The sequence below is a fragment of the Mobula hypostoma genome, chromosome 18, assembly GCF_963921235.1.
Source record: "Mobula hypostoma chromosome 18, sMobHyp1.1, whole genome shotgun sequence".
Classification (NCBI taxonomy): domain Eukaryota; kingdom Metazoa; phylum Chordata; class Chondrichthyes; order Myliobatiformes; family Myliobatidae; genus Mobula; species Mobula hypostoma.
The window spans coordinates 3,607,493-3,621,917 of record NC_086114.1 but is presented as its reverse complement, the minus strand read 5'-3'; the positions used below and the strand labels follow the sequence as shown (position 1 = coordinate 3,621,917).

General features: G+C 42.9%; 1 protein-coding gene across 1 annotated transcript; it reads right to left on the bottom strand.

Moving 5' to 3' along the window:
* Positions 1–726: 726 nt before the first annotated feature.
* On the bottom strand, positions 727–13,752 carry drgx (dorsal root ganglia homeobox). The gene is made up of 6 exons (XM_063070130.1): positions 13,715–13,752; positions 12,368–12,458; positions 11,670–11,771; positions 8,761–8,933; positions 8,551–8,663; positions 727–989 (listed from the first exon to the last, which is right to left on the bottom strand). The coding sequence occupies exons 1-6, from the start codon at positions 13,750–13,752 to the stop codon at positions 727–729; spliced, it is 780 nt and encodes a 259-aa protein (XP_062926200.1).
* Between the last annotated feature and the right edge of the window lie 673 nt (positions 13,753–14,425).

Genomic DNA, 14,425 nt, shown 5'->3' with positions numbered 1-14,425 from the left:
ATTTTAATCGTATTTACAGCCCACAATACATAGAGCCCTGAAATATCTCACTCTTTGTAACTGTTATAGTATTCATATTTCATCAGAACTTCAAGTTAAAATTAACAGCATAAATTAAATTCATAAATCCTATTGCAGTGGAAAGTATACCAGAAATTGTGCTATTAATATTTTAAATGAATTCCTATTAACAGTTTATCCACTTAATAGAAATCTACTATATCATAATGACCTAGAAACTTGGATCGTACACCAATGGTCTCAGCTTGCAGAAGAACCACTCGTATATGCAAATTTATCAGTAATCTGCTGTTACTGTGTCCATTCACATTTGGTCGGTGATGACTTACCTGACAGGGATTATAACCTCCTTCCTGCATAGTGATCAGAGAATAGATAAAACTGCATGTGATCTGAGGAAATGCTTGGCGACGTTCATCCACACCAAGACCACAGCCACTGCACAGCTATGCTAAAAAGTTCCTACCTTCCCATTAATCCAAGAGTTGAATGAACATGGTTAAAGGAAACAAAAGCAGGCAAATATTCTGCTGCAAAAGTTCAGAATCCCTCTATTTACATCTTTTGGCTTTGACTCAGGTAAGAACGTCTTAGCTTCTGTACAGTCGGAGTCACGGCTTGATGGTAGTGTAGATCCAGCATAGTCAGAACATTCACAAAGATGTCGTAAAGTGATCTCAAGTGTTGTCTCTACAGTTATGCTATTCATAGGTTCCTTTCACTCTCCATCTTTTCTTTGGGGAGGCTTGCCTTCTCCTGGTCGCCATCCAAGGCAGCCTTTGTTCCAATGGCGGGGCTGTTGTTGGATGGCGGAAGCAGGTTGGCAGACTGGAGCACAGCCTCGGAATGTTCACGTGCTTTCATCCGTAGCGCGGCCACACTGGCCGTTCGATTACTCTGGCAACCGTATGGTGGCAGGAAGGACAGGCCCATTGGATCTGGTGTGCAACAGGAACACAGGGAGTTCCCTGAAATGAACACAAGTACATTAATAATGTTCCTTTGCATATGGAAATCATCAACACAAAAGATTCTGCAGATGCTGGAAACTCTGAGGAACAAACACGCGATGCTGGATGAGCTCAGCAGTTCGGGCAGCATCTATAGAGAAGAATAAACAGTCAACGTTTCAGTCTGAGACCATTCATCAGGACCATGATGAAGGGTCTTGGCCCAAAATGTCAACTGGTTATTCCTCTCCAAAGATGCTGCCTGACCTGCTGAGTTCCTCCAGCATTTTGTGTTAATATGGGAAGTTTAAAATTTACACAGTAATGTGGTTGGATAAGGTATCTTGAGACTGAAAAATTATGCATTCTAGTAATTCATGTTGTGCTTTGCATCCATTTCAATAAATCTGAGAACAGTTCCAGGTTAGGCAATTTGACAACTCACTGTTTCTAATCATATTTGCCAACCCAAGACAAGCCAGATCAGTTGACGAGCTGCTATTTTAAGAAAATCAAAATCAAGTTTAATATCACAGACATTTACATGAAATTTGTTGTTTCATGGCAGCAGTACAGAACAATACATAAAAACTACCATAAATTACAATAGTAAATATACATATATAATTAAATTAAATAGTGTGAAAGGAGAGCAAAATAAAGTGACATTATCTTAAAGTTTTGATGTACATGTGACAAATAAAGCTTATTATTTTAATCTTTAATGAAAAGGTATTTTACTAACAATTACCATAAATAAAAAATTAGTTGCATTATTGCACAGAGTACAGGTCACCGTTTGGTAACATTAAAACAGATGTTTCCTTTCTTTGTGAAATAATTAAAAGAATCACTGTTGCAAATCTGGTGGAAAGTGGCATGTTCTGCAAAAGTCATCAACACTTCACAACAATCTGCATTACTTCAGTCCAACCGAAAGTACTTTATCATAATCATCTGACAAGGATACCCTTCCATCAGTAATTATAGGATCAAGGATCAATGGGTTGAGTAATTAAGTCTGCCTCTTGCTTCAATTAACAACATTTAAAAGCCATGCAGATAAGTACATGGAGAGGGAAGCTCTAGATGGCTATGGAACATAAGCAGGTAGATGGGACTTGCTTGCTGGCATGGACAGGTTGGGTCGAGTGGCCTGTTTCCATGCTGTATGACTCTAATACTTTGCATACCTGCATCCGTTCAAACAAAACTTCCTACCAGTTCCACAAAGTTAGGGAAGGAAATAAAGGAAACATGCTAACTAAAATTGTAATGAACACATAGGCAAGGTTTCTATTGAGCAAACCAGTGCACTATCCCAACTTTATTCCTGGGAAAGCTTAACATCCACTCTGCAAAGACCTTGCCCTGGAGTTGTGTTCTGATTGGTCAAGTCCTTGAATCATAGACTGTAGAAAAGTAGGAGCAGCATTGGGTCATTCAGCCTTCAAGCCTGCTCCTTTTTCATTCTATTCTGGAAGATCCTCTTTCATAATACCATACTTCTACTCTCTCTCTCTTTGGTCCTTTATGCTTTTTGTTTAGAAATACACACACAACACACACAGAACAGATACACACAGCACACACAGAGCAGTTACATACAACACCACACACATAACACACATAATACCAAACACATAACACACAAAACACAAATACACACACAATACACAAAACGGAAATACACAGCAACACACATACAAATCACACACACAACAAATTGTAGATTACAAAAATAAAAAGCACTGTTGACTAGAAATTCACAGTCAAGTGTGCTGCTACTCAGCTATAGCCCTGTTAGTGTGCTGTACTGTCCCATGTCCTATGCTCTATTGCTTTCTTAGATAAATCCTGTGATTTGGTCTCCATACATTTCTTTGGAGAATATTTCCACAGCTTCACCAACCTCTTGTAAGCATTTTATCTCAGTTCCCTGTTCTGTCTCTGTGATACTTAACTCCAGATGATCCGCATTCAAGGGAAACATTCTCCCTGCAATAATGTGTTGAGTGTGTCTGAATATTATACGTTCCAATAAGAGTTAGCCTCATTCTACTAAACTCCAGTGAAGGCAAATCTGGTTGACCCATCAATTGTTATACCGCAGTCCTGCAATCTCAGGAATCAGTCTGGTGAACCAACAATGCCCTTCTCAGGCAGTATCTAAAAAGCCAAAACTGTGTCCCCCAGGTCCAATTTTTATAGTAGTTAATGCATTAATGACATGTCTGGCAGAGCAGTGGAGATAGTTTCCTTTGGGATTCTTTTGCTTCACTTCAGATTTCTAGTATAACATGTAAAACCGGTCTCTTTTGAAAAATTAATAAAAATACACAGTTACCTCAAGTATCTTTCAGAATTATACACAAATACTCTATCTTGCAGAGTTTATAAGCTAATATTTAATACAGAGGTACTTGGGAGTCCTAGTGCAGGATTGCCTAAAGGTTGACTTGCTTTGGCTGCAACTGTAATTTAGCAGTTAGCACAATTCTATCACAGCTTGGAGTGTTGGAGTTTGAAGTTCAGTTCTGGTGCCATCTCTAACAAGTCTCTGTATGTTCTCCCCATGGAATGTGTGGGTTTTCTCCGAATCCTCCAGCTTCCTCCCACAATCTAAAGATATATGGGTTAGTAGGTTAATCGGTCACTGAACATTGTTCTGTGATTAGGTTAGCTTTAAATCGGGATTGTTGGAGGTTGCTGGGCAGTGCAGCTTGAAGGGCCAGAGGGCCTACTCTGTGTTGTATCTCTAAACAAATAAATAAATTTGAGATGGTAGTAAGGAAGACAAATGTATTCTTAGCATTCATTTTGAGAGGACTACATTATAAAAGCAAGAATGTAATGCTGAGGCTTTATAAGGTATTGGTCTGACTATGTGTGAGTTTTTTTGGACTCCATATCTAAGAAAGGATCTGCTGGCATTGGAGAGGCTCTAGAGGAGGTTTATGAGAATAATCCCAGGAATGAAAGGGGAACAGTGGATGCTATGGGTCTGTACTCTCTGAAGAGAGTCTGAAGAAGGTTCACGAGGATGATTCCAGGAATGAAACAGTTAATGTAAGTAGGGTGCTTCATGGCTTTGGACCTGCATTCACTGGAGATTAGAAGAATAAGGGGTGATCTCATTGAAGCCCACCGTATATTGAAAGACCAAGATAGAGTGCACGTAGTGAGGATGTTTCCTGTAGTGGAGGAGTCTAGGACCAGAGGACACAGCCTCAGAATAGAGGGGAATCCATTTAGTATGGAACTGAGAAGGAATTTCTTTAGCCAGAGGGTGGTGAATCTGTGGAACTCATTGGCACAGGTGACTGTGGAGGTCATGGCATTATTTAAGGCAGAGGTTGATATGCTCTGATAGAGTCAGGACATGAATGGACACGGGGAGAAGGCAAGAGACTGGGGCTGAGAGGGAAATGAATCAGCCATGATGAAATGGCACAGCAGACTCGAAGGGCCACATGACCTAATTCTGCTCTGATATTTTATGGTCTTATGGACATTTAATAGATTAATGGTCATCTTCCTCAAAACTGAATTCTTTCCCACTGTGTATTATCATTGGCAAATCTATAGTTTACTATATAGAATCCTCTGTCTCAGATCAAGTTGCACTAGATCAATTCCTTGGTACTGATAGACCAAATATAAACAGTAAGAAGCATCACTTCAAACTTTAATGGCTACAATCAACTAGGTTTGAAAGAATTCTGGATTTTGATCTCAATTTATATATGCCTAAATTTCTATTAATAGAAAAAAGTAGGAAAGGTAAAATATCATTAAAAGGTCCAGGGATTAAAGGGTTGCTTTGTACGGCAATGACTTCAGATGTCTGATTCCAGCTCACAAAGCTGATCAAATATGAGCAACACATACTTGATGCCACTTTGGTTACCTGACTTGCCATCTGCTCCTGTAAAACAATTGGCCGAGATTTCTGCAAGGGAACCTTGCTTTTATTTTATTTAGAAGTAGTGCCCAGAACAGCCCTTATGGTCCAATGAGCCACATTCCTCAACAACCCACCTATTTAACCTTAGCCTAACCACAGGACAATTGACAATGACCAGTTAACCTACTAACCCGTACATCTGTGAACTGTGGGAAGAAACTGCAGCATCCGAGGAAACCCACATGGTCATAGGGAGAACGTACAAACTTCTGACGGAGTATACCAGAATTGAACTCTGATGCTCCAGGCTGTAATAGCATTGTGCTAACAGCTTTTCACTCAGATTCCTCAAAGTCATTGATCTCATCTATCTCATTCCACTATTTGGTCCAGATTGGAAGGACATGTTTGGGCCCCTTGACCAAACATGTGCTTGGACTTTGAGCTCTGGAGATGCACAGAATATCATAGAAAATAGAGCATTACAGCACAGTACAGGATTTTAATCTTCTCCAAGGAATATCTAACCCTTCCCTCCTACATAACCCTAATGTTCCTAATGTGTCTGTCCCTACCATCACACTAGGCAGAGTGTTCCACGCACCCACCACTCTGTGTAAAGACCTCTGACATTCTCCCCCTATATTTTCCTCCAATCACCTTAAAATGATGCACCCCCATCACCTTCTATCATACCATGTCCTTTTGTATGGTAAAATCATCAACTGCCCAGAAAGTAATTTGCATTAAATTTATTTATAAATTGCTGTATGTTTCATAGTGCCACAATTTAATTCAGATTCCAGAATGTGGATTTAATCAATTATTACTGAACACATTAAGGTATTTTTACTCATTTTAACAATTAGATGATATAATTTCATCTGGACTCTGAATCCTACTTAGTCCTGCTCATGTGAAATTTCAAAGTTTAAACTTCAAAGTAAATTAAAGTACATATATGTCACCATATACTACTCTGAGATTCATTTTCTTGTGGGCATTCACAGTAAATACCAAACGAAAGCACAATAGAATCAATGAAAAATGTTCAAAATCAAAAGCAACCAAAGTACAAAAGACAACAAATTGTGCAAATACAAGAAAATAGTAATACTAGTACATAAATAACTAATAAATATTGAGAAAGGAGGAGGTACAGAAGCCTGAAAACACACATTCAACTTTTCAGGAACAGCTTCTTCCTCTCTGCCGTCAGATTTCTGAACTGACAATGAACCCGTCAACACTTCCTCAGTACCAGTTGGCTATATACCTATTGTCACATAGTTTTCATTATTATATATACATTGTACTGCTGCTGCAAAACAACAAATTTCACAACACATGCCAGCGATATTAAACAGGATTCCAATTCTGAACATGAGTTGTAAAGTCCTTGAAAGTGAGTGCATAGGTTGTGGAATCAGTTCAGTGTTGGGGTGGCTCAAACAACCTATTGGGGTTATCTGGAGAGAAATTTGCTTCGAATTTCCTGATCAGTTCTCTGTGGCGAAAGGGGCTTGAGGACCAAGTACTATCAGAGCTGTTCATCAACTCTCATGGTGACTGGAAGGAACAATGCCATTGTTGTGGCAAACACATGTAATCTGCACAGCATTTTTGCGGTTGCCCGCATCTGTGACCGATTTACAAATCTGTTCATACTTTAGCTTGAAGCTGAGGGTCTGTCGTGGATCTCCACCCTATAAACACGTCATTCGCAGTAAACTCAAAACCCACATCAAACCTGGACCAACCGAGAAAATGCATTGTGGTTTCCTTCGCTCTGCGCCAGCTAACTAGAACACGAGATAAAATGCCAAGTTTTACTCAAAGAAACACGCACAAAATGCTGGAGGAGCTCAGCAGGCACGTCAGCATCCATGGAGAGTGGATGTTTCGGATGCGAACTCTTCAACGGGACTTTAATCATGACATTCACCCATGTTTAACTTTAACCCAACCCCTATTTCTTCTGAATCTGTACCTGATGCATCCGTCCGATTCAAATACAATTATTTCTAAGCTTATTTGTTTCCGTCTCCAATAGATTCGTTAGTTTGTGGTATAAATATTGAAAGTGACAATAGTTTGTGAATGTTACAGTCCAGACATTAATTGATGCAATTCTCGCCTCCTTAATCACGCTCGATGTGATACCGGCACCTCTGTGCAGGGATCAATAATTAAAACGGAATCAAATCAGTTATATTTCACGGGACTACCTCTCCAATCTGAGGCACAACCGCTCCACCACTCTCTGCTCAAATCTGCTAGGTGAGTAACAGGTCGTACCTGGTGACAATTTTATATCTAGCCGCATTTAATAATGTTTAAAATCACAGCTCGATTGGATCTGCAACAGGACGGTGGTCGGGGTCTGTAAAACAGCACCGCGCCTGGAATTCCTTCTGAGCGAGTCTTTGAGGGCGCCGGTGCAATTACTGGCGCTGCCACCGACTTATCTTACCCCGAAAGGGTGGTGTGATGTCTCTACGGGGCATCGATGGGGTAAGTACAGGCGTGGAGTGGAGGAGTCCTACCGCCTGATGGAAATTTCTGTTTGAAGACCTCAATGCAAATTGGAAACACAAAGATTCTGCAGATGTCGGAAATCTTGAGCAATGTACAAATTGCTGGAGGAACTCAGCAAATCAGCAACGTTTATGTAATTACATCTGCCGGCCTTTAGCACTAGGGCGGGCATACCTTGCTTTCCCATCTAATGGCATTACTAGATTCTACGTCAGCATTTTCCTGAACTGGTCTAACGAGGGGAAAAATGTCAACCCATGTCTTCTTCCATTATCAGGCGTAACTGGCCAAAGCCGGCTCCCCCGTCACTTGTGTTCAACCCCAACGGGCTAAAAGTCTCACTTAAGGATTCTCTTCATTGAGGGCGCTTGGGTCTCGGATACTGAGACGGGTTTGGCAGCAGGGGTCAGGGGTCAACTGATCTCCCTCTATGGGCTATGGGCAAGCCTAGGTAATTTCTAAAGTAAGTACGTGTTCGGCGCAGCATTGTGGGCCGAAGGGCCCGTATTGTGCTGTAGGTTTTCTATGTTTCTCTCCCGCCTTACTGTGGGCATCATCACAGCTTGGCCCATTTTCTCCCAGGGAGAAAACAGCCTCAGACTCGGGTTCCCTGTCGCTGGACTCCTGGGATGCAGGAAGGAGGACCGAAGTGCCATTTTTAATAGGTAATGTTTTACTACACCACCGATCAGGGTTCAATCTCCACCGCCGTCTGTAAGGAGTTTATACATTCTTCCCGTTTCCTCCGGGTACTCCCGTTTCCTCCCACGCTCCAAAGACGTGGGTTAGGGTTAGTAAGTTGTGGGCACGCTATGTTGGCGCCGGAAGCACGGTGACACTTGCGGGCTGCCCCCATCTCATCCTCAGACTGTGTTGATCGTTGACACAAACGAAGTGCATTCACTGTATGTTTTTGCTGTTTCAATATGTATGTGACAAATAAAGGTCATCTTGCCTTTTATCGTTCCTGATGAACCCCTTGCGTCTCGTTCTATCCCCAAGACTTACATAAGTGGTCGGAAACAGTGCACTCACCGACCTCACCCCACACCCCTATCCTTCCGGCTGGGAAGAAGAGGTGTACCTGTACATCTTCATTTGCGATCTACCGAGCGAACTGCAAGCCAGACTCACCTTTTAACGATGCAACTTGGGTGAGAGCTTGGGCGTAGGTGGCGGTGTTGAGGAGAGTGGTAGGCAGACACGATGGGAAGAAGGGCCCGGCGGGACCGACCGCTCTGCTGAGACTGAAAGAAACGCCAAGTTTAGCGGGACCATCACAGGCAGTTAAAACATCAACAGCTCAAACGCGACAAGCAAGACGCAAAATCGGTATCCCCTTACTTCTGCTGCATTTCTAAAGACTCCTTCTTGTTCCGGTTTTGCTCCATTTGAGAGGGAGAGTTGAGGTTTCTCATCGGCGGCGATCCTTCTCCCGAGATCTCTTTCCCCGTCTCCTGCTCCGCGCTCCCTCTCTCCGTCTTCCTCCATTTCGCTCGTCGGTTTTGGAACCATACCTGTCAATTCAAAGCTCGGGATGTGAGGTCAGGTTCGAGCACCCACTATTTGTGTTTTTCTGGCCTGATAATAAGTGGTCGGGTTATCGAATGGGGCTCTGACACTTCTGTTCAAAGTCAGGCCGAGCTCCCAAGGACACTGGTCGTGCTGTCAGTGAGTGTTCCCGCAAAACGGCAACTACCTATCCGCCGCTCTGAGATTCTACAATCTGATAACTAAGGTGAAGCACCAGGACCTTTCCCCCTTCCCAGATTTTCCTACTACCCCGATCCCTCCAACCCCTCCGCACTCAAAGACTGCCACCACCCGTTAGGAAGACCCCGCCGTGGAGAACAACATAGCCTTGGTAATGACCGCCCGATCAAAATGCAATAATGTTCAAGTTCAGATTTGTTTAAAAATTCGTTGGGAGCTTGAGGAGTTTTGGTATGTCGCTAAAGCCACTCGCAAATTTCTAAAGATGTCCGATAGAGAGCATTCTGTGTGGTATGCCGCGGACACTGCACAGGATCGGGGGAAAACTACAGAAAGTTGTTATCTGGGCCAGTTCCACGTGGGCACCAGCATCAAGAACATCTTCAAAAGGTGATACCTCAGAATGGCAGCATCGGTCAGGAAGGACGTGCCCTCTTCCTGTTGCCTTCATCAGGATCCTGGAGGCACAAAACTCAACGTTTGAGGAACAGCTTCTTCCACCCTACCATCAGATTTCTGAATGGACAACGAACCCATGAACACTACCTCACTATTTTCCTCTCTTTCTGCACTACTAATTTAATTTAATTTTATATATTTAGTATATATATGCTCATTACAATTTATAGTTTTTATTATTCACTGTACTGCTGCCATAAAACAACAAATCTCACGACGTATGCCAGTGATATTAAACCTGATTCAGATTCTAATTTAGTCCGTTTTGTTAAATTTGGTAGCGGACACTCGGTGAAGGGCGGACCCGACTCTCTGCCCCAATTATGCATGCGCGATTGAAATTTCTCTGTTAGCTTCACGACGATATTAATGACTTTATAATCACGTAAACTTGGGTCAGTTAAGTGTGGACCAGATGCAGATAACTTCTTGCATCATAATTGACTGAAGGTCGTTGGCTATAACAATATTTAATTGAGCAATTTTTCATTATCATATTTTAATGACTTTCCACTGACAGTCCGCTACAAAGTCACATGCATGATGAAGTCGTTTATATCCTATTTAGTGATTGTTTGACAACATCAGCTTCGATTAAGGCTGGGCTTTCTAACACATTAATCATATTTTAGTGGTCTACGGATTCCATGTCCCGGATTTTTTTTTATTGGCTTTGTTTTCCGAGTTCTCTTTTGTCTCAAGAAAATAAAAAGACGATTGAAAATCTCAGGCTCCGGTTTACAGAGTAATTGTCTCCACTTGCTATCTCACCCCTGCACCTTCCCGCACAAAGTCGTGAGCTGCCCGTCCTCAATGCCCCTAATTGCTACATTTATCTTAATTTGCAGTTTCTCTTTAGGCAGGAGGGGAGCAGGCGACGGTGAAGAAGCACTTTAAACACACCTAAAATAGGGTTCCATTGAAAAATAACAATACGCCTCCAAGTGAACGTCGAATCATGTCTAGATTTAATAAGCAGGAGCCCTTAATCCGTTTAAGGAAGAATCATATGTTTACAAAGCTTAATTCAGAGCAGCGAATTCCATTATCGCGTTGCGTTCATTCACTTTACAACGATAGAATCGTGACCCAGAGACAAACTGTTATAATTCTTGCAATTACCATAGATCTCACCTACAACAGACTTCATAACTGCATGTCTGTGCAATCCTTTATTAAACACGGGGTGAGTTTTTTTTAAGCCGGCTCTTTGTGTTAAATTACATGCAGCCAGATAATTCAAAAATTCCACTGACAGCGCGGTTTCCAGCTCTTATTCAGCGTAGAACACAGAACAGTACAGCACAGGAACAGCCCTTCGGCCTACAATGTTGTGCCGAACTAATTAAATTAGTAAATAAAAGGCCATCTAAACTTATCCCTTCTGCCTGCACAATGTCCACATCCTTCCATTTTCCTCACATTTACGTGACTGTATAAACGTCTCTAAAAAGTCCCTAATGTACACCACCCCAGGCAGCGTGTTCCAGACACCCACCAATATGTATAAAAAAACTTGCCCCTCATATCTCCTTTGAAATTACCCCTCTCGCCTTTAATGGATGCCCTCTGGTATTAGACATTTCAACCCCGGGAAACAGATACTCTATCTATGCCTCTGATAATCTTATAAACCTCTATAGGTTCTCCCCTCAGCCTCCGACCCTCCAGACAAAACGACGCAAGTTTGTCCAGCCTCTCGTCACAGCGCACGCTCTCTAATCCAGGCAGCGGCTTGTTAAACCTCTTCTGCACCCTCTCTTTTTCACAAAGGACAAAAATCAGTTTGCGCTCACAATATAGGAGAGAGTTTGGGACTTTTTTTTCCAAGGCAAGGAAATGGATGTGCATTGATGTAATTTAGTGCCTTAGAGACACGGACAAATTAGTGTAGAACATTATCACTAGTTAATTATGAATGACCGATTAATCAACCTAATCTAATATTCCACATTATGTTGACGTTATTAAAGTGCATCACATAAATGACAGATAGTCTTTCATTCCTATATCTACAGCCAGATATGCACTTTACACTGACAATATCAAAAGGTCTGAGCTGTCCTTCAAAGCCCGTTTACCTGGACTCGTGCTTCGGTCAGATTTATCTTCATTGCGAGTTCCTCCCTAGTGAATACGTCTGGATAGTGTGTCTGTGCAAAGACGGCTTCTAAAGCTTCTAACTGGAATAGAGTGAGAGAACGCACCTTTTTAATAAGCAAATCTCCCTATAAATCAGCGACAATACCGTGATTCGGAATTTGCCCCGTTAGATTGCGATTTGAAACGAATGTTCAAAGTGTCATCAAATTTCTCACACTTTGGAAATAGTCAGATTTCCATAAAACCATGAGATAGGAGCAGAATTAGGCCATTCGGCCCATGGAGTTTGCTCCATCATTCCACCACGGCTGATTTATTATCCCTCTTACCCAATTTTCCTATCTTCGCCCCGTAACCTTTGACGCCCTGATTAATCAAGAACCTACCAACCTCCGCTTTAAATATACCCAATGACTTGGCTTCCACAGCCGTTTGTGGTAATGAATTCCGCAGAATTTCAATGATATCTTTTTATTTCGACGAATTGCTTCAGGCCTCACCCTCTTGTCAACCGATTTCGTTTGTGAGAAACATCATAGTTAAATTTGCAACCATCCGAAAATCGGTTTGATTTGAAGGAAAGTTTTGACCATCGAGAGAGCCCCGTGAACAATATTACACAGCTTGTTTGTACTTTAATCGCGTCTCACGAGCAGGTCTCCCGCGGCGGGCCGACCTGCTGAAGGGTGAACGTTGTCCGGTTCCGACGCTGCTTTCTGCGGAGAAACCCGTCATCGAAATCGCCGGCGCTGTGACCTCCGAAGCCGCTGGAATTCACTGAGAAAGAAGAGGCATAACCTTTACTGACTTGAACATGGAGGAAAGCTTGATCGACTATTTAAGAGAGAGGGGGGAAACTCCACTGTATCCCTTGGGAAAGTAAGATCAGCTTTTAAAATCGCATTTTTAAATCCCGTATTTGCTTGTTCAGATTGTGGTTCAGTTAGGTAACAGTTACAGGAGACAATCCCCGGGGGCCAGTGAACTGGGTAGGGGGTCTCTCGCCTAGAAAATACTCTGCTTAGTTTTGATTTGCAAATGACAGATCCTCAATAAAACACAGACATTAAAAATATCCATCAAGAATGCACCTTGATGAGATTATCAAAAACTGTTTTTCTCAAAACAATTCTCCCAAATCTCTCGGCAATGATCTTCAGTTCTAATCGGAACGTTACCTCCAGCACTTGGACAGGGAGTGAAAACTTCCAATAAATCTATTCCCCCCACCCCACCCCACCCCGTGTATTATTTGTTTGCAAAACAACATAAAAGATTCATGCGGGCCGTTTGGCAAAGGGGGTTGAGCGCGACCACATGTTAAGGCGTTGATTCGAAGCATGACACCGAACATCTGCGATGGTAAGAGCCTAAATTAACCCCCGGGCGAAAGGGAAGGCTCGCTTATAGCCGCAGAGGCATGAAGGAAGCAGGTGGCCCGCTTCGCGGCGGATCAGGGCGAGCACCGAACACGGGCCGCGCGAAGGGCACTCGCCTTAAGAGGATATCCGTCATTACACAGAGATTCAATAATTCTGTAAAACATAAATAATTAACAGCAAACCTTTAAGATTGTGCAGAACAAAATCAGATCAGATACACACAGGATATGATGAGGCACACTCACTATTCATTTAACTCGTTAGTTAGCGGCCGCATTTGACTCTCGCCAGAGTTGTTCCGTTAAAAGATGCGCTCAGTTAGGCTACGGCACCGGCACCGCACCTTCGCACATCGCCCAGGTGCGGAAAACCGCGGACTATCCGACATGAAAAATCTAAGTAAAGAAACGTTCTAATGGAATACATGGATTTGAACCTTCGTTATAAAGTACGAAAATTCCGTTATTACTATAACACAATTATTACTCTATTTCCATGGCCATTGGCAGACGATGTTTTTTGGCAATTAAATATGTTCAGTTGGATCCTCGCCGTTACCGCACACGGTTAATTTACGCCAAGTTACAGGCACGGGTTTCAGAACCGGCCGAACATACTTACAGGAATTAGTCCGGCAACACTCCCCATCTAACTGCGGCGGGCAGTGGAAGTAAAACATCGTGTAACACCAGAGGACTCGGCAAAAATTTGTTTTGTATCTGAGAAGAGGAAAAAAAATTAATAATATTAATAACGAGAATAAGAATAATCTCCAGCTGGTTTCCACCATAAAGTTTCCGTCTGCGAGAAGAAGAAGGGAGGCCCGAGCGCCTTCTGCCACAGTCAGGGGAACAGAAGCAAGTGACCGGTACCTGGATCCGGCTGAGGGTGTGGGGGAGGTTGCGAACCCTTCCCGGCAGCGAGTGGCCAACCCTCAGCGAGCGACTGACCAGCTGCCGCTATCTGTCTGCGGCAGACTCTGCCTTTATAATCTCACGCATAATTGGGTTTAATCTAATTATTTCCAGCATTGTCTTCGGTGAGTAACTTAGATAGGCCCTTTGGGCTTTGCTAAAATGCGCACGTGGTCTGGAACGTCATTTCTCAACAGCACCCATTTGCAGAAGGGAGTCCGCATCTCCGAAACCGTGCACCCTCTCGCTCCATCGTTCCTCCCGGCTGTAACACCTTCCCCACACGACGGAGATGAGACGATTTCTCGTGAGAGTCACCCCTATCACAGCGCTCCACTCTCACCGCCCAGTGAAACACCCCGGCGACCCGCTGCTGCGAGCGCCGCGCACAAGCCGCGGTTTGGATGCTGTCACATCGCTACCTCTTTCAGATACTCA